Source organism: Tachypleus tridentatus, chromosome 4, assembly GCF_004210375.1.
Source record: "Tachypleus tridentatus isolate NWPU-2018 chromosome 4, ASM421037v1, whole genome shotgun sequence".
NCBI classification, from domain to species: Eukaryota; Metazoa; Arthropoda; class Merostomata; order Xiphosura; family Limulidae; genus Tachypleus; species Tachypleus tridentatus.
Window position 1 is genome coordinate 88206967 of NC_134828.1, and position 26792 is coordinate 88233758.

Sequence of the window (26792 nt, forward strand, 5' to 3'; positions counted from 1 at the left end):
CAACCATATAATATTCGTTCAAAAATAAATTAAATAACATCTCACTAAACAGTTAAGGTGGTTTAAGGCGTTCGTCTAGTAATCTGAGGGTCGCGGGCTCGAATCCCTGTCGCACCAAACATGCTCGCCCTTTCAGCCGTGAGGGCGTTATAAGGTTACGGTCAATCCTAACACTGTTCGTTGGTAAAAGAGTAGCCCAAGAATTGGAGGTGGGTGGTGATGACTAGCTGCCTTTCCTCTAGTCTTACACTGCTAAATTAGGGACGGCTAGCGCAGTTAGCCCTCGTGTAGCTTTTCGCGAAATTCGAAAAAGAAAAACAAACAAACACTAAATAGTCTTTTATATCATGACATAGAGTATATGTGTTCAGTGTAAAGATTAGTGCACGAAATTAAATATATTCATTCCAATTCAACTGGTGTTTTAACGTTTGCTCTTTTCTTCATATGTACCAAACATAAGTGTGAAGTAAGCTTCAAATTTTGTGATATATATGATCAAGTTTCTGTTTGTTTGTTTTGAATTTCGCGCAAAGCTACTCGAGGGCTATCTGTGCTACCCGTCCCTAATTTAGCAGTGTAAGACTAGAGGGAAGGCAGCTAGTCATCACCACCCACCGCCAACTCTTGGGCTGCTTTTTTACCAAGGAATAGTGGGATTGACTGCAACATTATAACGCCCCCACGGCTGGGAGGGCGAGCATTTTTGGTGCAACCGGGATTCGAACTCGCGACCCTCGGATTAGGAGTCGAACGCCTTAACACGCTTGGCCATGCCGGGCCTGATCAAGTTTCTCTCATAGTTGTCCAGTTATTAGCTCAAATATGGAAAATGAACGTATACCAATTAGTTAATTAATTAAAGTCATTTTTTTGTTAATATCTCATCGTTAGATTTTTAGGGACTATGCAAATTTTGATATATGGGTCTTATTCAGCATTATATAATGAAAATCAATTCTGTTGGAATTTATTTTGGGTCAAGCTTCCACTTTGAATGAATTTACTGGGATACAGAGGAACTGTCGAAAAAAAGTCGTATATGAAAAGTGAGAATCTATACGCAAGATACAGCAGTTGTTCTGACATAGTCATGTATTTCGTACAGACGGGGTTTTACTGTCTTCCGCGCGCAAAGACTGCAGCAGCGCGCGCATAGCAATTTCTAAACACCTGTATTCTGTATTGATTAACGGCAACACGAGGCCGTCGTGGCTTAAGGTATGTATCGGATGTTATTAGTAGCCGTATGATAAGCATAAATCTTGGACGTTCAAAATGTATATTGTGGTCCATATTGTATACTATCATGTTGGCCTACAAATGTGTATTGAAAGTTTATTGTGGTAGGTGGTTCCCATAACCGAAGAGCTATTTCTCGTACCACGACTGCGACACATGGGGGTGTTATTATTAAAAAGGGAAACCTGTACGAACAAAATGCAATGACGTCGGTTCGTAGGTGTTTTCATCTTTTCTGTAATTCTTATCTCATTATATCACCAATAGTTAGCATAGTTGGCTTGGCTCTTGTTAAAATAGAAGATCATAATAAGTGATTGGTTGTCAATTTATACTAACTTATTGTGGATGCATGTTTTAACTTAAAATGTTATGAGAAGTTTTGATTGTTATTATTAACGAGCAGTTTTACCAATGTATACCGTGGCTGTAACAGTTTGGATTTTGTAGGCTAAGTATATCTTTTAGTAACATTTGGTTTACACAATACATGACATTCAGTTCACGAGTGTTTAGTAATAACAGTTTGTTTCTGTAGATGGCAGACGTGTGTAGGAAAGCTGTTATTGCGAATTGTTAATATGCACTTTTAACAAATGGCTCAGTATTTAAAAGTGATAATTAGAGGCTCTAATTTCGATTAGCTGTATAACCTTTTCACAGATAATACTGTTAACACCTTTCTGTTACAGTTTGCTGTGTACGCCATTTTTTGTTGTCTTATCGCATAAAATAAATTATACCAAAGTTACCCACTTTGAAATACAAAACCTCTAAGAACTTGAAAAATAGAAACGTCGTAATTTCTGGAACTACTTTAACACTCCAGTTTACAGTTACAGTTCGAAGAATGTGTGATTCTTTTTATTATTAGGTCACTAAATTATTGTGTGTGTGTGGAAAGTTAATATGACAGTGATTGAAATCGTTTTAGCAAAAATACTTTTATATTTGTTTACTAGTTAAAATGATATTAAGAAATATCCTAATTAGAAAATCCTAGTTCATTCTTGTAGACATATATTTTACTCCTACGTCCTACCAAAACAAACAGGCAATGTTAACAGTGTGATAAAAAACAGCAAATGTTTCTGTGAAGTGATACTGAACATTTTATTGAATCCCACATGTACATGGATAATAATTTAGTTGTAGTGATTAAATTCGCCATTTGCAACTATTTTAGTTACTCTACGTTTAATTATTCATTACTTTTCTTGTGAATAATGTAACACTACATAGATGGCACAATAAATCCTATATATTGGTAGCTGTTTCCTGTGTAGGTAGAGAATAAAACGTTTTACATAAGAAAAGATGGAGATTGCGAAGTAGTGCCCTCAGGTGTGAAAAACACGAAACAATAACATCAGAACTACGAGATAATGTGTTATGTTAGTCGTAGGTATCATCAGCCGCTTATTATAATACAGGTTTGAAAAAGAAACGGATTGAATTGTTTTTTGTCAACCACTGCAATAATGATAATAAAATTTCTCTTCTATTCTTAACGAAGTGTTGATTCTATTTCAAAAACTTTGTTTCGATACATTTATTTATCAACCACCTAAGGCAATGTCATAGGAAGCAATTTTTGAGTGTTAAGGCCATTGTCACATTGCCATTTCTAGGATGGTCTAGGGGTATATTCTCCCCCCCCCTCCAGAAAATGTTTGGAAATTTTATGCAGTGAGATTGAATTTTAGTAATTTTAGCTAAAAATCCTACATACACACAGCGTGAAGTATTGAACTAAAAGAAACATGTTTTAATACGTGAGTTGAACTTATACTGCCATTACAAAGTGGTCAGGCCATGGCCTTTACTGGCCTTACGCTTCTCACAGCCATGTTAAGAGCAATTACGCAAATGTATAAAAAGGCAAGGATAATATTTAAAGCAGATAGGAGCCTTTGGTACTTTATTAATATGCCATTTTGGACCGTACAATGTTCCAAGTAACATAAAGAGGGTAAAATATATTGTAACAGTTTTACCGTGGATTATTATTATAAATTACGCCAATGCACCGTAACCCTTGTAGAGTTTCGTAACCATGATATTCTGCGAAAGTAATTGAAAAGTTAAATCCTTCGTTTCGTGATAAATTTCGGGTACGTACTCGCAGAATTCACGAGAATTTTGTGGCTATCTTTTGTTTTCTGTTTGTTTCAAATACAAAGTGACAGTTTTGTAAAGTAATCAGTGATGTCGAGAAACCCACTTGTAGAGAAATCTATATATGTAAAAAACGGCTCATTTGGGTTGAGAAAATATTTTACGTAGAGGAGCGAAGGTCGAAAAGTTTTCTCAACCCAAACGAGCCGTTTTTTACATATATAGTTTTTCAAAGTGTTTTTTTTTTTCTAAGACTGTAATTCTCTCATTTTTATATGTACATATATACTGTATGATATGTGGATAAAATTCTCCAATGTTTAACTACCAAACTAAGTTTGGAGCCACAACAAATCATAACAAAGGGTTTATACATGCGATGTCTCATGTAATTTGGTCATCTAGACTAATGTTTTCCAAATGGTGGTTTAAGACTTTGTCTCTCTTCTGTTGAACTGTAAAGCACTATGTCCTTTAAAACAAGCCCATAAGTGTCATTAGTTTTAATTAAATGGTTTTGTTTTCCATTTTCGTATTATGTTTTAAGAATCATATTTCAGTTTTTCTGGGTTAACTGCAAACTGATGATAATACCAGAAATTTAGATTTTATTGTAAACGTGTTACAAAATATGTGTTGTTACAGAAACTTTTTATTTTCAATGAATTCAACGTCTTCAAAAGCTATTTCATTTTATAGAATTTATTATTGCTGAAAAGGGGTTCTCTGCGAAAACTATTATAGTTCATAGGGGTTGTAAAGAGAAAAAAGGTTGGAAATCGCTGACCTATACAGATAACTTGCCAAAAATCGAAGTATTGATTTATGGAAAACATAACACTTCAATAACAAAATTTCATCCCAAACATGGGAAATGCTTTGCTACAGAATGATTTTTTTTATAGATATAACACATTCAATAGTTTCAAATGGAACATAACTTTAGAATAAAGGAGGTTGAGTACATTCTGTTAATGTTACGACGGAATGGCATGTATCAGAAGTATATTTTGGTTTGGTTTGAATTTCACGTAAAGTTACACGAGGGTTATCTGCGCTCGCCGTCCCTAATTTAGTAGTGTAAGATTTGAAAGAAGGCATCTAGTCATCACCACCCACCGCCAACTCTTGGGCTACTCTTTTACCAATGAATAGTGGGATTGACCATCATATTATAACGCCTCACGGCTGAAAGGGCGAGCATGTTTGGTGTGACAAGAATTCGAACCCGCAACCCTCGGATTACGAGTCGAGTGCCTTAACCACCTAGCCATGCCGAGCCTGTCTTCGTTTATACACTGTACAACATTCTAATTTATAGGTTTAATGTACTAATGATACTTAAGTGGAAATATCATGCTACTTGTACCAAGACTAACGTATTAACATTTTACTCGTATAATTTTACAGATAATCGATCGAGTAGCTGAAAATATGCAGTAACTAACACTGACCAAATTCTTCACTGGCCCACTGCTAGCATACTAATTGAATGACCCACTAGCATTTATATCCTTTTTCTCATTTCACACCAAACATGCTCGCTCTTTCAACTTTGGAGGTGTTATAATATGACGGAGGTTCAAGACCGCGACCATCGGATTACGAGTTGAGTGCCTTAACCACTTGGCCACTTCGGGCCAAATATATTTTGAGAGAATGGGAACTGTCTTTTTTGTGAATTATATGGATTATGAAAAGTAATCAGGGAAGAGTATTGTGCTTTAGACATGATAGCTACAGCCAGTGGAGCGTTTTACAATAGAAACTACGTTGCAGAGCTATCTTCAATATGCACAAATTTTATTGTCTCAGCAGTTATTTAACATGACAATTACAAGTGTGGCTATTGAATTACCATCCATCAAACTGATCATATAGTACTTAAATTATAAAACAAACTTTATGAATAGATGTCTTTCATAATACGTTTTGATATATCTCATCTCAGTGTCGAGGTTGCAAAACGATTTCTTGACTTTGTGCAAGACTGTTAGTTGAAGACGAAAAACTTCGGTTACTTTGACAGTATTTCAACGACTAGAATCTCGTGATTTGTCAGTAGAAAACTGTACTGATTTGACAATAGATCAACCATGTGCGAGGAATATTCAGGAGTGACAAAAAGTATTTTTAGTATGAGCTCAAGAACATTTTTCATGTTCTGTGTCTAAACTGGAAACAGGGTGCTATTGCTTGGTATTTTACACCACATGTAAGTTTTGCTAACTGTATTTATAAACATGTGACTAGTATTTATAAACTATTGTCTCTACCAAGATGAAGTGACAGAATCATCTCTTCCATGCCTTAAATGACGCATCAGGATGTTCACGAGCCCCAAACAGAATGCTAAAAGACAAGGTAATAGAAGTTAGGTTATAAATTGTATTTTGCATTAATGGCGAAAATTAATTGCATTTTATAATAACAATTTGCATATGCTAATGTAGTGGCATTTTGTTGAATAAGAAGGCCGTTGCGCTATAGGCGACATATTTAACACCTGTATATTTGGTTCGTGTTGAATTCCTGACAATTTGACAGTGCATTGTCACCTGAATATATATATATATGCTAGACGTTTAAGTCACTATCCAATCCGAGGAGTGAAATTGTCAAGTGATGTAGAGACAAAGGCTATACTTCTTCAAAGAAGCCAGTCCTCAAACTCTCCACATAAGCAGAAAAATTAATAAAATATAGCGTTTAGGAATGCAACACGCTCCGGAAGTGGAGGGTCTACTGAAGACTTGTAAAATTGTTTGGTCAAAAACTTTTCTCAACATAATTGCCGGAAGCTTGGTACAACCAGTTCGATGATATTGCGTGATCATGGTCATCGTCTGAATACAATCAATGACTGAAAGTATAGGTTGTAAGACAGCACGAGACTTGGAACATCGTTCTCGTGAAGGGAGGTTAACCCTTAATAGTAATCAAGATGATGTAATAAACTGTATCAGATCTCTTTAGACGGTTCTGTTTCTAAACTTTACCCAGAAACATTCTGAAGAATTTAATGAAAAGAGATTTATAGATGCGATTGTTATTAGATGTGGATTAGCAGAGGAGCTGGTGTGGTTTTTATATACAATGATTTCCAACAGAGAAGCCATAAGTAATCTACAATAACCAACCTACTCAGAGAATGTTCTGCAAAGAAGAAAATGAACACTGACAGCAAAGGAAAAGACACATGTACACATATAAAATTGAGAACAGTGATAATATTTGTTTTGCTGCACTGGCCACCTATTCTCTAGCTGTTTCAGTTCAAGAGAAAACTTCCATACGACATGGAGAAAGAAGTAACAATAATAATGGTACCTCATATTCTGAAGTGTAACATTAAATTTTAATATTGGAAGTCATGTGCTGATTATCTGTGTATAGCTGTACCATCCATGCGTGCTTGTTTGTATTCTTTATGGCGCAGGCATTTCTATATCATTTTAGACTTACAAAAATGTTTTCAATATTTGTTTTGTGACATTGTTTCCCTTAACTGAAGTGTGTTCTATGAATGTGTTTAATAAAATTTAATGTTATGTGTAATATTATTGTTGTTGTTTTTTATTACTTCACTTCGTACCTAATATAGAGGTTGTTTCCTTAAAAACACCGATTATGTAGTGTACAAAACATTGAGTATTATGCATGTTGCAATCATATAGTGTCCATCTAATATTGGCTGGTAATTCATGTTTTATCTTGTTTTTAGCTTTTCAAAAAGAACAGATATTTTTGTAAAAAAAAAAACTAACTTCAGGGGGTTTAATAACACCGTTTACACTAAAATTATGATTTAAAAAATTACTGCTAGTTATTGAGACTGAACGATGACATCGTGAACTTCCCATAACCACATAGACTGGATTTCGCTTGAATCTGACGTTAATCCTAAAGTAGTAGAAGAGTTATCTTGACTGAGACAACAAGAAAAAACCAACAGTTTGGTAGGCTGGTTATTTTCTGGTTTGATATTTCAACAATGATTTCTTGCTTTGTTTTTGGGCTTGTTGGGTACAGAAGCAAATGAAAGTGAGTGGCAATCATCTGTCATTGTTGATTTTTTAGCGTTGCATATTCTTGCTATGCTTATTGAGTGTCTTGGCCATCCTAACATATAGATTCTACCGACTCGAGGTCTGTACCCTTATTGATGTTACACTACAGGAGAACATTCCACACAAACAGGGTCAAGCCAGTGTATGATTTCATAAGGTAAACCTTAGTATTTATTTTTATTGACTTAAGTTTACAATTTTGCACGTCGTGTTTGTGAGAACATCAAATTACTAAACGCGGAACACCAACAACAAAAACGAAGTTCATTACTAAATAAACGTTTTCCCCTGGTTATATAGAAGGATAAAATTTACTAGTTTTACAACTGCAACATTGGGACTATGAAGCGATTTCAGAATAAAGGAGGTTAGAGTTTTAAGCAAGATCATACACTTTAGTTAAAAATGCCAAGATGAAACTAAAAAATAATTGAAGGAGCATTTACTAGTGAAAGTATTATTTTATTTGTTTTTAGAAATTTTTTTCCTAAACCTTGTCCATAACAAATGTTTGAGTAGCTACTGCAGTACAGTTGAACCTGGAAGTTCATTTACATTACCAAACGATTACAAGAAATGACTTCACTAACCAAATATTCCAACGATTTCGTTTGTTATTCATATACATCAATTTCAGATATCATTGAACTGGAACAAGTGAAGAGTTGAATGACCTACAAGACATAATAACTTTCAACACTATATCCTTTCTAGCCGTTTTAAGTTTAAAAATTCCTTTACACTCCGTGACATTTATCCAGATGTACGTCTTACATTACTCATAGTTTTCACTTTGTCTGTTTTCTTGATATGGTTGGAAGGAGCTTTTAAACTTACAGAAAATATTAAAGGAATTAGAAAAGAAAAATGATTTCATTCAAAAGATATGTTTATTTCAGAATCAGTACACACAGTAAATCTGTGAAGTAAAGATAAGCTTGTTTGTTACTTCAAACACTTGATGACTGTGTTCTGCTGTAAAAAAAGTGGATTTATAGAACAAAGAACAGAGGACCTACAATCTGTTATCATATTGCAATTCTTATTAATTTGCTTCTTTAGATATCCTGTGGGAAAGAAAAGGCAGTTCTTTTAATTAATCACTTATGAATTTAGAATATCTACAACTAGATCTGATAATATAATTAGTTGCATGTCTTTAAAAGCTCATAATTTATTTTTATTTATCAACAATCCTATGAGTCATTTCATTTGCTAATCCCAAAATAATACAATTGAAAGTCTTTCAGACACAATAACGCATCTATCAGTTTAATGCGATAATCAAAAGTGTATCCAAAATCGTATCTGAATATTTGATGAATCAGCCCATTACAGTCACTCATAATTCTAGTTTCTCCTAAACATAAAATCAGCAGAAGCTTATATGATACTAAAATGTTATACATTAAAAGTTAGAAGATCATCTGGCGTGTAATTTATCTACGACTGAATTGTAAAAGAAAATTAACCCAAAATAAAACAATTCAAACAATCTCTTCTTTTTATTCCCAAAAATACATTCAAACTGAATGTATTTATAGCTCCTTTACAGGAAGTCTGAGAGCTCTTAAAAAGATCTGTTGAAAGTGTAAAATAGTTTTCAGGCTGAAAATTCGTATTACTATATATGCACAAATCTATAGTACTGTTCTCCGAGAGGCACGTTCACTACCTAGGTCACTGTTGTTCACAATCGAAAAATGAGGATGATTGTGCACTCAAGATGTCACCTGAACCATCAGTGGAAAAAAGGAATTCAGTATCTAAGTTAATATAGTTTTCAACTTTACACAAATCCTTCCTAAGAAAACGAAAAGACACTTGATACCGTAGTGAACGATCCAGAACATTAGATAAACAAGAAACTTCCTTAAAGAACCTTTTTTTAGTAGTTACATATAATTAAAACTGCATACACGTGTAAGCAAGCAAATTGTGAAAACATTTACATGAACTTTACATTAATCTAGATTGCTTGCATGCTACAATTTCCTACACCCATTCTTTAGGTATTGAATTGGTTCCCACCCTTCTTGTTTTTCCCCCTCTGATTTGCATCCTTTTTGTGCTCAGTTTCAAAGTGTCCTGTTGCCATAACAACCACTTAAGAAAGGAAACATTAGCTTTACTTCAACAAATTTACTACATGTATATATAATGTATGTGTATGTGTGTGTTTTGTTATTGCAATGCCACATTGGGCTATCTGTTGAGTCCACCAAGGGGAATCGAACCCCTGATTTTAGCATTGTAAGTCCGCAGACATACCGCTGTAGACTTATATAATGCAAACCCAAATAAATATAATTGTTAGAAATTATCTTAAATGTTGATCTATTAAGGGTTACCAAGCTAAATTAACGTATTTAAATTAGTAGAGTATTACTCGAAAAATTAAGATATCAACTAATGAAGTGACAGTGTTTACCCATTTTCATCGGATTTTATTTTCCTAAATGAATAAGCTGCAATCAAAACTTTTCTTATACATATGTCTATTTTATGAATTGTAATACCTCCACCGTCCTACACTGACTTTGGTGTGTATATGTATAAGAAGTGAAATATGTGATCAAACGTCTGTTTATAAGTATTGCTATCAGAATGGAGAAAACATATTCTGAAGAGATAACATTTCATTACATAGTAATGCAGTAGACTTATCGACCAGAAGAGTGGTGGAGCTTATTTATAATAAAAGTTTGGTTACATTCTAGATAACTCATAGACATTTTGTTAGAACCTTAAATCACCCAACCAATAACAAATTTGAGAATATGCGCCAAAAACCAAATGTAATTATAATTAATAATATTACCGTCTCTAAACCTGACAGCTCTCTTCTGATGTTTTTCGCAAAATTATTTAATAACATTCCTTTACCGAATGAACTAAAAGGCGGGTATGCGATTTATATTTGCAACTGAAAATTCTATTTGGCATTAAATATTAAATTTCTGTGCGACTAAAGCTGGCAGCAAAAAATCAATAAAAACTGAATCGATCAAGTTTATTCAAGTAATTTCTCTCACTGCGGGAGAGGGTATTAGGGAACCTGGAAGTGAATGAAGCTGGGGCTCAGACCTCTTTGGTCTCCCACCTGGCTACGCCATTGATAAACAAATACGAGTGTTTTGAGCGCCACACTTTACAGTCAGCCTGAGTGACAAAAATCGATTGTGACAGCTCCTTATTACTGTTGTATTTATTATTCGATCTAACAGCGTCGTTTTATATTGCTACGTGTGTGTTCTTAAGCAAGCATAAGAAGTGAGCATTGTGTTCGCTTGTATTTATTGCTTAAATGAACTACTGGAAAACTCACAATTTGCAAGTATAGCCATTATTTCATTATTATGAAGAAACAAGTTTTCGGTAGTTTGTTTTAGCCATAATAAAGTGACACCTTTGAAAGTCACTAAATTTTCGATACTGAAATGCAAGATGGTCGATAAAGTTTTGAACACCTGCAATTTATGGGATGGGTTATAATGGCTGTTAAGCTACCATATATGTCTAGACAGAATTGATCCTATGCGGCTGTAGAATAGTGTAGAAGTTTATTAAATATAGTGTTCAGACGCTGATTTCCAGAACATCGCGTCTATATAAAATTGAATATTATATTTATAGGTTTTGGTATAAATACGCAGAATATATGAAAATGATTTTTCCAGTTTGTGAAATCAAAAGTCAACACATATTGTGCGAAGCCAATTAGCATGCGAAATGAGATAATGCCACAGGTCTGTGGGCATGGCCCCGGAAAATATGTAAACGATAGGTATTATGACTTCAAATATTGAATCAATTTTTGCATAAAATATAGCTTAAACAATTGCATTGTGTTTGTATAAAATTAACAACCATTCAGTAAAAAGCCAATAAATCATCATTGGATGGAATAGAGAGTTAAACTTAAATTAGAATAATTTCTTACGTCACAAGATTTATAAATGAACAGAAATTGAATGTTTTCGTCTGCGTTGACATTTAAAAGTATGTTTGCTTGGTATTTATAAATGAATTGGGGGAAGTCATCAAATATTATGTAACGTAGTTTCAAAACAAAATTATTTGACCCTTCTCATAGATAGCGCACAATTTACGTGAGCCATTTTCACCCTTTCCCAATTATGACCCCGTCACATCAAACATGCTCGCCCTTTCAGCTGTGGGTACGTTATAATGTATGGTCAATCTCGCTATTCATTGGTAAAAGAGGAGCGCAAGAGTTGGCAATGGGTGGTGATTACTAGCTGCCTTCCCTCTAGTCTCACACTGCTAAATTAGGAACTGCTAACGCAGATAGCTCTCATGTAGCTTTACGCGACATTCAAAGCAAATCAAACGAAACCGAATTATGTAGTTTTCTTTTTCTTTCTTTAATGCATTTCCAGTTATGTAACGCTACCCCAACATCAACTGTCACACAAATCCGCGTGCAAAAGGTGTAGTTTTTATTGCTAAGTTGAAAATATCTTTCATTATTTATTTATCCAGACTAAATGCTTATTTTACCTAATTCTCAATGTGAAAAACACAGCGTTGATATTCGATTTCGAGACACGATCATATGAGTGTTCTCTCCTGGATGTATTTCGCAGATATTTATGATAGTTTTAAACATATAAGTATTGTGATTGGCAAACGTATATTGTGACAATACTGGTTATTGGTGACCTGAAGGAAAATGGTCGTTTTATTTTTCTCTGTTTTTTTCGTATCGCAGTTCGATTCCACAAAATTTTATATTCGTGACAGAGAGCATTGATTGTAATAACATGCTTATGTTAATTAGTGGTAGAAATAAAATCAACAGAATATAAACAGGTATCAACATCTTTAATTTTGATAGTGATTTTCTTAATATTTGAGTTGCAAATTATGTTAATTTAATAAGGAAAAGAATATAATATATAATAGTTTGTTTGTTGTGAATTTTGCGCAAAGATACACACGAGCTATCTACGCTAGCCGTACTCTAATTTAGCAGTGTAAGACTAGAGGGAAAGCAACTAGTCATCACCACCCACCACCAACTCTTGGGCTACTCTTTTACCAAGGAATAGTGGAATTGACCGTCACATTATAACACCCCTACGGCTAAAAGGGTGTGACGGGGATTCGAACTCGCGACCATCGGATTAGAAGTTGAGTGCCTTAACAACCTGGCCATATCGGGCCATATATAATAGTTCTTTGAATAATTACCACTAAATTATCAAGAAACTCAATACCACTCGGAGGGCTCCTTAACTTCATTTTCCGTCATATAGACATGCTATTTCTACTTATGTAAGGAAGAAAATAAATGGAAGAGCTTCTCAATTGTGAGATCCTATAGGTACCAGAGGTATCAGCAAAGTATTCGTAACGGTACATCATGTAATGTAATACAATGTAATGCATACAAAAGTAATGTTAGTGCGTGTTTGCAGTGTGAATGCATTGTTTGTTTGTAATTCAACACAAAGCTACACAATGGGCTATCTGTGCTCTGCCTACCATGGGTATCAAAACCCAATTTCTTGTTGCATGAGTTCGCAGATAGACCACTGTGCCACTGGAGGGGGACATATGTGCATTGTACGAACGTGAATATCGTTTTATCAATATTCAGTTTTTTGCTCAGATTAAATTCTTCCATTTTTTGCAGAGTAACTAAATGCAGTAATGTCGGATTAAATCTATTTAACAAGTTACAGTTTCACAATGTAAATCTGCGGACCTACAAAGCTAGAAACCTGGTTTCGATATTCTGTGGTGGACAGGGCACAGACAGCTCACTGTGTATCTTTGTGCTTAACTCTAAACTAAACAAACACAATGAAAAACGAAAACGAAAGAGACAGAGAACAATATTTCGTCCATCCTGCATGTTAAAAAACCGTGACGAACATTTTCTACAATCTCAACTATATGCAAAACGTGACATTAAATACAACTGTTATTAACGTACTCCTTGTTTTCTCAGGTACGGGCTTTTCTAGGTAAACGTACAAATTTTATTATGCAACATTTATAGATCCCTTCCCCCTGTAACATTAGGTAACGGCTCCCTGTTTAATACTGGAGAGCAGAATACGTGGGTCCGGCATGGCTAAGCGTGTTAAGGCGTTCGACTCGTAATCCGAGGGTCGCGGGTTCGAATCCCGGTCGCACCAAACATGCTCGCCCTCCCAGCCGTAAGGGCGTTATAATGTTACGATCAATCCCACTATTCGTTGGTAAAAGAGTAGCCCAAGAGTTAGCGGTGGGTGGTGATGACTAGCTGCCTTCCCTCTAGTCTTACACTGCTAAATTAGGGACAGCTAGCGCGGATAGCCCTCAAGTAGTTTTGCGCGAAATTCAGAAAACAAACAAACAAACAAGCAGAATACGTTAAGGTTATCGAACCCCATCCCTCCATTTTTTTCTTTCTTAAGTACAATACAATAACTGTGATTATGACACAATAAAATATTAGATTTATTTTTCTAAGTTTTTGGAATGATGGTAAACAATATAATTAATTCAGAGATAACGTAGATTTAGGTAAGACTTATTAGAACTTACTTCTTACTTGGCAGATACTAAGTTAACTTAGATATATAGTTATTTTGCTATAACACACCTGTATCATGTTTTCGATAAATGTGATCGTTTGAAAATTAAAAACAGAAAATCTAATATACATGTACTGAGGTATTAATTGTTTAGAACTTCTGTTGTTATGTCTCGTTTTTTTTTTTTTATATTTGCATGTATCGCTCTAAGTTACAGTGACTGAAGTATCATTTGTCTTTACATATTTTGATGTTTAATCTCAATATACTTTTTTAAAAGAAAAACTAATATATGTTTCGGTCATCGTCAGGTTCACAAAGAAAGAAAGAGGTAACTGACCGATAGCTGACCACATGTTTGAAGGGGGTTGTGTAATATACGGCATCCCTAAACCTCTTAAACCAAATTGTCCATTACGACCAATAATCCCTGAACCTCATAAACCAGATTGTTCATTACGACCAATAATGTTCACATATGAATCGTTTAATTACAATCTTGGTAAATACATAGCATGGGCATTCTCCAGATATGTAACATCAGCCAGCTCATTCATCAAAGACTATTTTAATATCAAGTCTAATCTTAATCAACTTAATTATAAAGCCTTAATGGCCAGTTTCGATGTTATATCCCTCTTTACAGAAGTCCCAACTGCCGAAGACTGCAAGATAGCCTTAGAACTCTATACCCGAGACCCTAACCCATCAATAGACATTCCCAGCAACCAATAAGCAACCCTCATAGAATTCACCACGATGAAGGCAAACTTCGTGTTCAACAACCTCAACTATACACAAACAAATGGCCTAAGCATGGGCAACCCAGTATCACCAGTTCTAGTCAATATTTTTATGACACAAGTTGAAACGTAATTAACACAGCATTACATCCGCCACTATACTAGTACAGATATGTAGACGACACGATTGCGGGATTCACATCTACAGAACACACATTTAATTTTTTCAATCACATTAACTCTATACATCCAAACATCAACACATGTGAACAGGAAGAGAGTAATCAAATATTATTTTTAACAAGTTACAAGAACCGATACACAATTTAAAGCAGAAATCCACCGAAAAATCACCCATACTGGACTATACATTCCTTGGGACTCAGCACATGAAACAAAACGAAAACTCAACATAATAAGAAACCAAATAAACACAGCCATAAAACTATCCTCACCAGATAAAATTAACGATGAATTAGACAAAATAAAACAATACTTCATCAATATCAATAAGTTTCCACCACAAACCGTAGAAAACATTATTCGCACACACCTAGACAAAAAGCAAAATTAACCAACAAAAGTAAATATATCCCACTAATTAAACAAAATCACGAAACCATATACTACTGCATACCATATATTCCCAACATCAGCAGAAAAACAATCAATATTTGGCAGAAACTTGTAACAAAATACGACATTCCAGTTAATACCAAATTTATTCAAAAACCAGGTACAAAACTGAGGTCTATACTATGTAAAAACTACACTGACAAACACCACACCAACATTATTTATAAAATACAATGTGATAACTGCCACGCCTTCTATATTGGAGAAACAAGTCGAAAAATGGAAACCAGATTCAAAGTACATAAAAAGTCACCTTCACACGTTTTCGAACACTGCAAGTCAAATAAACACAACATAACCATAGAAAACACCCAAATACTAAATAAAGAAACAAACAAAAACAAACAAAAACAAACGCAAAATTAAAGAAGCCTTACTTATACAACAACTCAAGCCCAAAATAAACCAATACAAAGGAACACCTTTATACCTATATTAATAAATATAATCAAACATCTAAGCACGACCTCTACATTCCTACACTCAATTACACAACCCCCTTCAAATATGTGGTCAGCTATCGGTCAGTTCTTTCTTTCTTTGTGAACTTGACGATGACCGAAGAAGGTCGAAACGTTGTTCGCTCATATACATAAAAATTTTCTCAACCCAAACGAGCCGTTTTTACATATATATATATATTTTCTACAAGTGGGTTTTCTCGTCATCACGAAAGAAAAACTAAATTTCAGATTTGTAACTAAACGTAATATTGAAGTAAAAGTGTAAATTCTGTTTGATATTAAGTACAAAGCTATGCAAAGGGCTGTCTGTGCTCTGCCTACAACGGATATTGAAACCTGGATCTTAGTGTCGTAAGTCCGCAAACATGCCGCTGTGTCACTGGGGGCCGTAAGTTCTATTTAGATAGTATAGAATTTGTTTGCAGCCTGTTATAAGAAACGATTTCTTACGAACTTTCATATTCGCGTACAGATGCATATTTGATGAAATATTACCTCGCCTACCATTTACTTCCAGTGATATCCCTCAGAAATCTGCAACAAACGCATTAAAACCTCGCTATTCATTCATCACACTTAAAAACAACAACAAAAAAGAATAGAATAAAGTTGTTGAAAATAATTTTGAACGGCCAGGTGGTTAAGGCGTTCGACTCGTAATCTGCGGGTTCGAATCCCCGTCACATCAAACATGCTCGCCATTTCAGCCGTGGGAGCGTTATAATTTGACGTTCAATAACACTATTCGTTGATAAAAGAGTAGCCCAAGAGTTGGCGGTGGGTGGTGCTGACTAGCTACCCTTCATCTAGTCTTACACTGCTAAATTAGGGACGACTATCGCAGGTAGTTCTCGTGCAGCTTTGCGCGAAATTCAAAAACAAACAAACAAGAACTTTGACGTATGACGAACTTGTTGGATATTTGAGATTAAACTCAACTGATTATTGACTTATCTCTTTACCAATTCATTTGGGTTAAAACTAATATATACTGATAAATTTGATAAATTTCGCCGGTGGTAGTGAGTCTAAATATAAGACAAATTTGTGACTTCGATCTTAATATTATAGGCTATTTACATATTATACACCATTTTATAGTACATGTATAATTCCCTTTTTAGTTGCAGTTAAAAGAGAAGGTAATATATTTTATATTAGTGAGTAACATGTTGAAGTTTTAAAATATTGTTGGTGTGTACAGCTGTAACAATACTTAACGTTGTTCTTCTTAAATTCCAAGTGAATTACATTTACTGAAAGTGTCGTAATTAAATAATTTGAAAACGCTTTTAGCTCGATTTTTGATGCCAGACGATAACTATAAACTCATGAAAATGCCCGTACCACTTCAAAATGAGGTACTACCTCTGACATTTAAGTCTAAACATGATATCGTAGTTAAATTACTGCTGTCTTTGATGTCAATTTTTCGTGGGCGTATGCTCACTCGTTATTGGCACTTTAACATTCTCATAGCGCCTACACACATTTGTCGTCGTTGATAACTGATTTAGAAAGGCGTATACATTTTTATAAATAAACATTTTCAATGAACATAAAGCATTGTGAAATAATATGACAGTTCTAGACCTAAAACTATGTGCAATTATGCATGGATATCAGTGTAATATCAAAACTGAATTAGTTTGAAAACAATTAGGTAGTATTATTTGTTTTGAATTTCGTGCAAACCTACATCAGGGCCATCTGCGCTAGTCGTCCCTACTTTAGTATTGTAACAGCTAGTCATCACCACCCACCGCCAGCTCTTTTGCTACTTTATTACCAACGAATAGCGGGATTGACCGTCACATTATAACACCGCAACGGCTGAAAGGGCAAGCATGCTGGGTATGACAGAGATTTGAACCCGCGACACTGGGATTACGTGTCGAGTGCCTTAAACACCTGACCATGCCGGGCCATTAGGTAGTATCTATTCGTATTAGAGTAAACAAAACATGCTTAAATCATTGTTTATATGTGATAAAACTTTTCAAACAACTAACTTAAATTAATCTTAATGCACAAACAGTGCGAACATTTGTCTTCAAAATACGCATTTATTCACCAAACTAACGTTTGAACGGTGCAAGGTGGTGCAACGGACTTTATTCTACTTTTTTGTGTTAAAAATTATATTAAATTGCAAGTGTTATTTTTTTCACGTAGGACTCGATATGCTCATTTCAGATTCAAACTAGAAGCTTCTTAAAAGTGTCATTTCAAATCTGTCCTTTGCCTGCCACAAGTCAGTGCCGAAGATGACTATCGTATACGCAAAACATAACTCTGTTTGAATTTGAAAGCTGGCTAAGTATTATGAAATAATACGCTTACTATTCGTGTGAAAAATCGTGGTGGAATGCAGGTGATTTATTACTGGTTTCAAGTAAAGGGTGTATAAAAAATATAAAAAAATTCTCAGCTATTGTTCAAATGATAGACGAATGAAGAAAAATTTCGAGATCGTATTTTTAAGATTTTTAAGAAGACATAAATACAACTTTTCACAATAATTCTTACGGTTAGTTATTTGAATGTCACGCTCTAATATACCACTATACTAATAATATTCACTTGGATCAGTTTATGAAGGTTGAAGGGAATATATCAAGGTAATTTTAAGGTTCAAGAGGTCTTAATAAATTAAACACAAATAACTAAGATGATTACAACCCCTCCCTCGATGGCTCATTGGTAAGTTTGCGGTTTTAAAACTCCAGAAATGATGTATCAATACCATTGTGAGCACAGCACTGGAAACAATCGTGTAACGTTGTATTTAACACGAAACAAACAAATAAAATGATTACAAAGTCAGTGTATAATTTTCATTTTTTTTTTTTAAATAGCTCTTAAATGACAAGTTCAAAACTAGATATGAGGATTCTCCTGTGGATCAACGCTAACGTTACGAATTTACAACGCTAAAATCATAAGTTCGATTCCCGTGGTGGGCAGGTTGTAAATAGTGTATTGTATAGCTTTTACAATAACCAATAAACAAAATAAACAAAACTTGTTGAATTTACTCTAACGAAAATTAAAATATATTTCAGCTAAACAACTTTCTTTAGGATTTTCTCATAAAGGTAATTTCGTCGCAATATTGAGCACGTATTTTCTTCAGTGATTTTACATATTTTCTTTGAATTTATAGGAGTAAAAAAATGTTTTGAACAACTAAATAAGTAAGTGATATAATTTTGAAGATATCCCGAGTTTGAAGAAAACAAGCAATATGCTTTATAAGTTTTCAGTTATTGTTCTGAATTAAGCACAAAGCTAGACAATGGGGTATCTGTGCTCTGCCCATCACAGGGATCGAAACCAGGTTTTGAGCGTCGTAAGTCCGCAGAAATACCGCTGAGCTACCGGGGGTTTCAGTTAGAGACTATGATAGATTTTTTTTTTTGAATTTCTTGCGAAGCTACACGAGGACTATCTGCACCAGCCGTCTCTAATTTAGCAGTGTAAGAGTAAAGGGAAGGTAGCTATCACCACCCACCGCCAACTCTTTGGCTACTCTTTTATCAACGAACAGTGAGACTGACTATCACATTATAACGCCCTCACGGCAGGTAGGGCAAGCATGTTTGTGTGACGGGGATTCGAACGCGTGACTCTCAGATTATGAGTCGAGTACCCTAACCACCTGGCTGTACCGGGACTCTTTCAGCATAGACTGTCAGCACAGAGAGGTTTTCTTTTCTAACTAATCTTTAGTCAATTTAGGCATGCTGGTTGTGTGTTTGTAAAAAAATTTTGCGAGAATTGTGAGTGTTTTATCAATGGTTTTTAAAAAATATAATTCACCTACTTTGAAAAGTTTTAAGTATATTTGAATAAAATATATAAAATAATATAAATTATTTATTTAAAAGTAACGAATAATAAAGTAAGGATTTTCCCCTTTATTTAATAGAGAAAATGTGATGTATTGTGAGGCCCGGCATGGCCAGGTGGGTTAAGGCGTTCGACTCGTAATCTGAGGGTCACGGGTTTGAATCACGGTCATACTAAACATGCTCGCCTTCTCATCCATAGGGGCGTTATAATGTGACGTTCAATCCCACTATTCGTTGGTAAAAGAGTAGCCCAAGAGTTCGCGGTGGGTGGTGATAACTATCTAGTCTTACACTACTAATATTAGGGAAGGCTAGCGCAGATAGCCCTCGTGTAGGTTTGCGCGATATTCAAAAAAAAAAAACAAGATGTATTGTATAATATTTATATATAGGATTGTAGTTGTGAAAATTTTTATTTGAAGTTTGAAATGCAATAGATTTAACCACTGAGAATAGTGTTTATATGAAGTAGATCAAGCGCTGATAAATCGATTCTCCAGTCAGTGCAAGAACTTTAGATACACGCGTCAAAGTTGAGTCACAGCGCCTGGAAACGTCATTGTCCTCTGTTTTTCGTTTCGTAGAATTACGTGTTTTTTTTTGGTTTTTTTTTTTTGTAGCGCCATTATATTTGGCGTCAGTACTTTTACGGAATTTCTTGAAAATTTTGTAACTGATAACTTAGAGTTTATTAATGTCATTGTTCAGTGCTATTACTTTTTAAAGAAATATTATCTACTAAGTTGTTTTAGGTTTTGCAAAGAAATTTTCTCGTACTCGCTCTTGTGTTTCTTCTTAAATATGTAACAGCTTTGACATCTTATATTTACGTTGGGAACGGACTTGTTTTGTGGTTTTTTTTTAAATAAACATTTTTAATATCTAGTATTTAACCATAGGCGCTTTTTTTCTAAATAAATAAAGTGGGAAATTAATTTAATAATATTATGAACCATATAGTAATGTATACAGTCTGTAGGAATACGTGCACCAGCTCTCGAGTTTCGATTTTTGTAGTGAAACCGGGATGAAACATTCACGTTGCGTTATATTATCCATTAATACATATTATTTGTTATTTAAATACTGTGATAATAATACATAATGTGAAAACTGTACAAAGCGTGGAGAGAAAGAAAAACGTGATTAAAATTTAAATTATTTTGAAAATATGCATTAAAGTGTCAAAGAAGTTCCAATTTTAAATTTTAATTAGTAATTAGTCTGAAATCATTTTAACTAACAGAATTTCTAAACATGTTTCATCTGCACTGTTTTACCAATTAACTTTCTTCTTCTTGTGCCCGCCACTATGTATTATTGATAGTTTCATGTGCCTTATTAACTGATGGAATAACTAGCGCTCTTTTAATTCTCTTTTCTGAATAGACCAGAAGTGAAGAGTACGCGACACATCTTTAGGGTAATGAATTTTTGGATATGGGTGATCACAAGAAATGTACCCTAGACAAGTTTAGAGGTAAGAAGTTAGATTTTTTTCAGAATATTTATTTGAAGGGAATTAAACTAGCTGTTGTTGAAATGAAGGGAACTAGAAATTTCAAGATAATCTGAGTCAGGTAAATTTGGAGTTAAGAATTTTATTTTTTATTTTTCGGTCATTGTTGTATATACTTATTTTTTATGCTGAATTAAAATATCACTTTCAATGAAAATGTAATTAACTTGAATCATATAGATATTAGCCTTTTAGAGATAAGTAGAAAGACAAAGAGGTTAGAAATAAACTACTAGGACCATAAAAAAAATTTTTCTTATGGCTTAAAAGAAGATCAAAGATAGGATCTGTGTTCCTCTTTTTCATTTTTAATAGGTTAGTAAACAGTGAACAGGTGTCCAAGAATTGGAACATTACCAATATTACTTCTGTTTTTAAAGGGAAGTGTTATTAAAGACTTGAAATTAAACACTAGTTAATCTTTCTTTTGTAAAGTACGTTAAAAAATTAACCAACAAAATCTCATTTATATGGATTGGAAAAAGACTAGTTACTTGGATTTGTATGGTGGTGGTTGGTTTGGAGAAAGTAAAATGTTATATTATTAATGAAATTCAGTCAAACTGGATTTACTAGTGTTGTGTTCCTGATCATTGTTTGGACCTTTACTTTTACTTATAATGACACTGAAATTGAATTCTATTAGCATAAGAATTGCATGGATATAGAAATTACAAAGTGTAGAATAAAGTTTAATAATGGTGAAAGGCTTGCTAAATTAAAATAACTTTATTGGTGAACACAAAAGCAATATTTTGTTTTCATCAATTAAGTTATTTTAATTGGTTCAGCTTTTCATCAGTATTATTTTTTATACTATAATTAGTAAGTTGGTGAAGTTTTCTGATGACATTAAACTCTTGGGTATTTCTAACTGTATTAAGGATGCTAAGGTATCACAGAAGTACTTGACAAATTATTTTAATTATAGTATGCTCAAGGTAATGCATTTAGGTTATGATTTGGATTACTTGTGTTGTGTAGGTGATGTAATAGGTTCTGACTGAGACTATAATAGTCCTGTTGGCATTTTAGCAGTTTGTTTTACTTCCAAGTAGCCAAACCATTATAGGCAACATTTTCATAAAATGTCATGAAGATTCAGTTTGTTGCAGCTTTGTACAGGTCACCAATTCATGAGTAAAAGTTAACAAAAAAGGAAAAATACATTGTTTTAAAATCAACCTTCACAGCTACATAATGAATGTACTTAATATCACTGAAAACTTTTCTAATCAGTTTATTGCTTTCTTAAAGAAACTTTCTATTAATTAGTTTCATTGTTTGCTTTTGAATGCTTCTTTCCATATCTTGTTCCAGTCTGCTCAAGAATGTCTTGCAGAAACTGTCATTTAATGCCCCCTTTTGAGCTTGAAAGGAGAAACTACTGTTCAACCCCTTCCCCACAAATGATGTCTCTACCTGAATGTTCTCTGTAAGGTCAGCACACAGCATTTGGCTGGACTGTCAAGGCAGACTAGATTCATAGTGTGGCTGTTAAAGAGGAATGATAGGAGTGATATTCCTGGAGTCAGAACACTGTTGATGTTAATCCAGTCTGATTGCTAGCTTCTATATTTATTTTAGTACTTTTTGCAGTGATGGCCCATTTTACAATGATACTTATTTTGAGTATTTTTAAGTAGTTAGATTGTATTGTAGGCATCTTTTAGATGTAAAGCTTCTGCCAAGGGGTTCTGAATAGCTTCCAAGCTTTCCTATATATCAGTTGCAAATTCAGAAGCATTGTTACAGGTTTTTCTTCTACTTATCTTTTCTAGCTACAGTCTTCTCTGTTATTTTTCCAATTATGTTTTGTAGGATGATGATTTGATGGTCCTTAAGAATGATTATTTCATGGTCTCGTAAGGATTTGATAAAGGCATCAGGCCGTATTTCAGAGATACTTCTTGTTGCCCAACTACATTAACACTCCAAAACATATTTGAAGGTTGGCTTCTATAAGCTTTATAAAATAGAGATTGTTATGCCATCCAAACCTGGAGCTCCATCTTTACTTATGGGTCTTTGTATTATTTTTAAGTTAAAGATTGTTTCCATACAAGCATGTAGTTGTAGCTCTTATAGGGATTGGTATAGCTTGAGTCTTTACTGTAAGTAATCATGGCCACATTAGGTGATGTATGCTGTGCACAAAGGTCTTAATTATACTTTATATTCCTCATCTGGTGTATAACTAATCTCCCATGAAATTAATAGGTTTTAATGATTTTGGATTCTTGTCATGTATCTTGATAATAAACTTACAGTAAAATTTTAATTGTAAACAATGTTGCTGTAAGGTTGTCATATTAAAATCACACCACTACCAGCACATCATAATCCACCCAACACACAAGGATGATAGTTTTCTAGTGCCAATTTGAACAGTCTGATTACATAGAAATCCAAATGTATAGATGCCATGTCTGGTGACTTGACAGATGTGTATGGATACTGAGTGCATGGATATCTGTTCTCATTCTTTAGTGCTTGAGGTATACAGTGGTTGGGTGATTATGTCATGGAAGCAGCTTATGTAGATGTGAACTTTGTTGCTTTACAAAATGCAGATCCTTCTTTACCATACTGTGTGTTGTTGTCTCTACTTTCTTTACACCTAATAATTCATATACATTTCATTAATTTTTAAATAAAAAGTAATGATTAGTTTCTGAGTCTTTATTTATTGCAGAGTTCTATGGTCACCTGTACTCAGTTCCTGAATCTACTTGTCACTGAGTGGCTAAGAGGAAGGTGTTAATCACCTAATTACTGTGTTATCTTTATTTGAACCACATAACTGAGTCTTCAAAATTGAGCTAAGAAGTATTTATTTCCACTTGAAGATGGTAGAAATGTCTTCAAAGTGTTATTCTTGGGTAATTTATAGTGGTAACTAGAGGTATCTCTACACTTGAATCTGACTGAGATGTGTATGAAATTGTCATTCTGATTAATACATAACTATATCTAAAAACAACTTTTCACTGGTATACAATAGAAGTGTTTATTTCACAGTCATCAGAATAGTTATATGCTGTTTTCAACTAAGCTGTTGGGTATGTGAATGCTTTATTTATTATACTGATTTCTTTTGGCCATATTTATCTGTTTCATGGTACGGTTAACTGGGAATGTTTTAATTGGAATAACTCCTTAGCACAGTTGAAGAACAAAATCATGGCATAGTGATGGATATATTGCACAAGCCATGGAGATGGTCTCTGTCGCTAGTAGTAAAACTAATAGAATTTGAGAGTATATGTGTAGACAGTGGTTACAAATCACAAGAGATAATTACCTCTGTACAGATTTCTAGTTTGACAGACCTACAGTTGGAATAATGTGTATAGTTTTGGTATTGTTTATTATCTAAGGGTGTATATTGGAAATGGTTTTGAAAGGGCCACAAAGATTATGTGAGGGTTGGAAGAGCTGTCTTATAAAAGTGGTTTAAGATCTATTACTTTATCTGGAGAAAAAAAAAGGATAAAAGAAGATCTTACTGAAGTTTACAAGATGATTTGGGGGATAGATAGAATAAAGTCTTCCATTTTATTTGTGTTGTATACTAAAGATACTAGAATGAAACAGCTTAATTTTACTAACGGGGTGATTGGTTTATAGAGTGATAGTGAGTTATTATCAGCAATAGTGGAGGAACAGCACTTAGGGGTTTAGTGGGGACACTGGTTATGTCTGAAAAGTAAAGTGTTTCTGTGATGTATTTTTGTTCTTTTAAGGGTTGCATGAAAGGATGGCCTTAAAAAACTAGTAGTTCCTTTTTTGCATGTTAATTTATATAATTATTTTTGTGTATTAAAATTTCTTATAGAAGTAGTAAAAAAAATTATTATATGTATAATTATCTTTACCTAGGTGATGCACTTAACACTTTTAGTTTTGCTGCTAGTCATTCTAAAGGAAGCTTTGCCAGCATTTCTGATGCATCATATCATGCTCGATCTTTGAGTGAAAGTTGGGTCTTCTACAGTTTTATTGGAGGTGTACAGATAAGCTCAAATTTCTCAACGAAAATACAAAATCCCAACAAGGCAATTGTTACAATAAACGCAAGAACAACAGAGGTACTGTTACAGATATGTAAAACTTTGTGATTTAAAATATGCTAGTGTAACCTTATGGTGTATTATAATTTAAGTAAAGGTAAAATGATGAAAGGCTTATTAGTCCATTAATGTTGTTAATAACTGAAAAAAATTCTAGTTTTTCATAGCAATTTACATATTATAATATATCGGGATGTTAATCAGTTAACCGTAATACTGACTTGATTCATGGTAAAGTTTTAAGTTATTACTCTGCAAACTGAGCTACTAAGGCCTGAAGCTTAACCCTTAAACAGCAGTCATCATCAATTGATGATATCATCTACAACATTCCTGCTGTTTAAGAGTTAAACAATGTCCAGTTCATTACACATAATCTTCCCATTTAGAATGTCTTCTTTATAACTAATGCTTAATCTTTAAAGCCACTGTTCATCCAACTGTCTTGATTCATTGTAAAGCAATTAAAGTCTTGTATCATTTTTTATAATATAAATCATCAAGAATGTCTTTAATCTCAACATATGTCTTGTACACCAGTAACCATATCTCAAAAAGTTTTAAGTATTTTATTATGGCAAATAATGTAACATTTCATGCCTTATTATACTACACTTAATAAATTACAGCATATCTGAAATTTAGCATAAGGTTTAGCCTGTGTTCATAGTTTGGATCACCTCTTGTATTAATAATCTGAAATAAGTAAAAAGTTGCTTTTTGTGACCCAGGTTTAAACAACCAGAATTAGTCTCTTGCAGATAAACAACCTCAACTGTTACATCTAGGTCATCTCTTGCATTAAAAGTAACCTATCCTGACCAAGTATTGAATACTGAATCCTGTTAAACTATCAAAGAAAATTTTCAAGGACCTCAGATTGACTGCATACTGCATGCACTGTCATGTGAAAAATTAGGTCACTCTATGAAAGCCTGTTTATATATGTAACAATTTTGAATAAATGGATATGTAATCTCAATTGTAACAATACTGAGAGGTTAAAGTAATATAACTAAACAATTAAACCTGAAGAAAAGACTTTTCAAGATCTTCTGTAAAATTTAATTCGACAAAAATGCATATTCTGAGGAAATAGGACACCCCCACATTTATACCCACATAAAATGGCTCAACTCACACTCAGGTGTATCACACCAGGTGCACATGATTAACATGATTAGAAGATCGTTACTCAGCATTGTGAATGAGGCTTGCCCTATTTAAACCTCAGAAATTTAGTTTGGTGTGCTTCTGACTGTTGAAGTGAGAGTGAGCACCATGGTGAGAGCAAAAGAGCTGTCTGAGGCCTTCAGAAAGAAAATTATAGCAGCTTATGAGTCTGGTATGGGATTTAAAAAGATCTCAAAAGAGTTTGAAACCAGCCATTTAACTGTTTCCCATCTTGCTCCCTCCAATTCTTTGCCAGTTCCTACTATTAGTGGTTTGACTTTTCATTATATCTTAGTATCACGTTCATTGTTGTCAGCTGTTACAGCAAGTATCAGATGGTTTCTGGTCT

General features: G+C 34.0%; 1 protein-coding gene across 3 annotated transcripts in view; it reads left to right on the plus strand.

The window, feature by feature from the left end:
• Nucleotides 1-1179: 1179 nt before the first annotated feature.
• Nucleotides 1180-26792, plus strand: part of LOC143249647 (PAS domain-containing serine/threonine-protein kinase-like) — a 93005-nt gene continuing 67392 nt past the window's right edge. The window contains exons 1-3 of one of the 3 annotated variants that reach the window (XM_076499894.1): nucleotides 1180-1221; nucleotides 21068-21158; nucleotides 25080-25288. In XM_076499894.1, coding sequence (XP_076356009.1) covers nucleotides 21119-21158; nucleotides 25080-25288 — 249 coding nt within the window. In that variant the 5' untranslated portion in view covers nucleotides 1180-1221; nucleotides 21068-21118. The other 2 variants (XM_076499895.1, XM_076499893.1) reach the window with 2 other exon arrangements.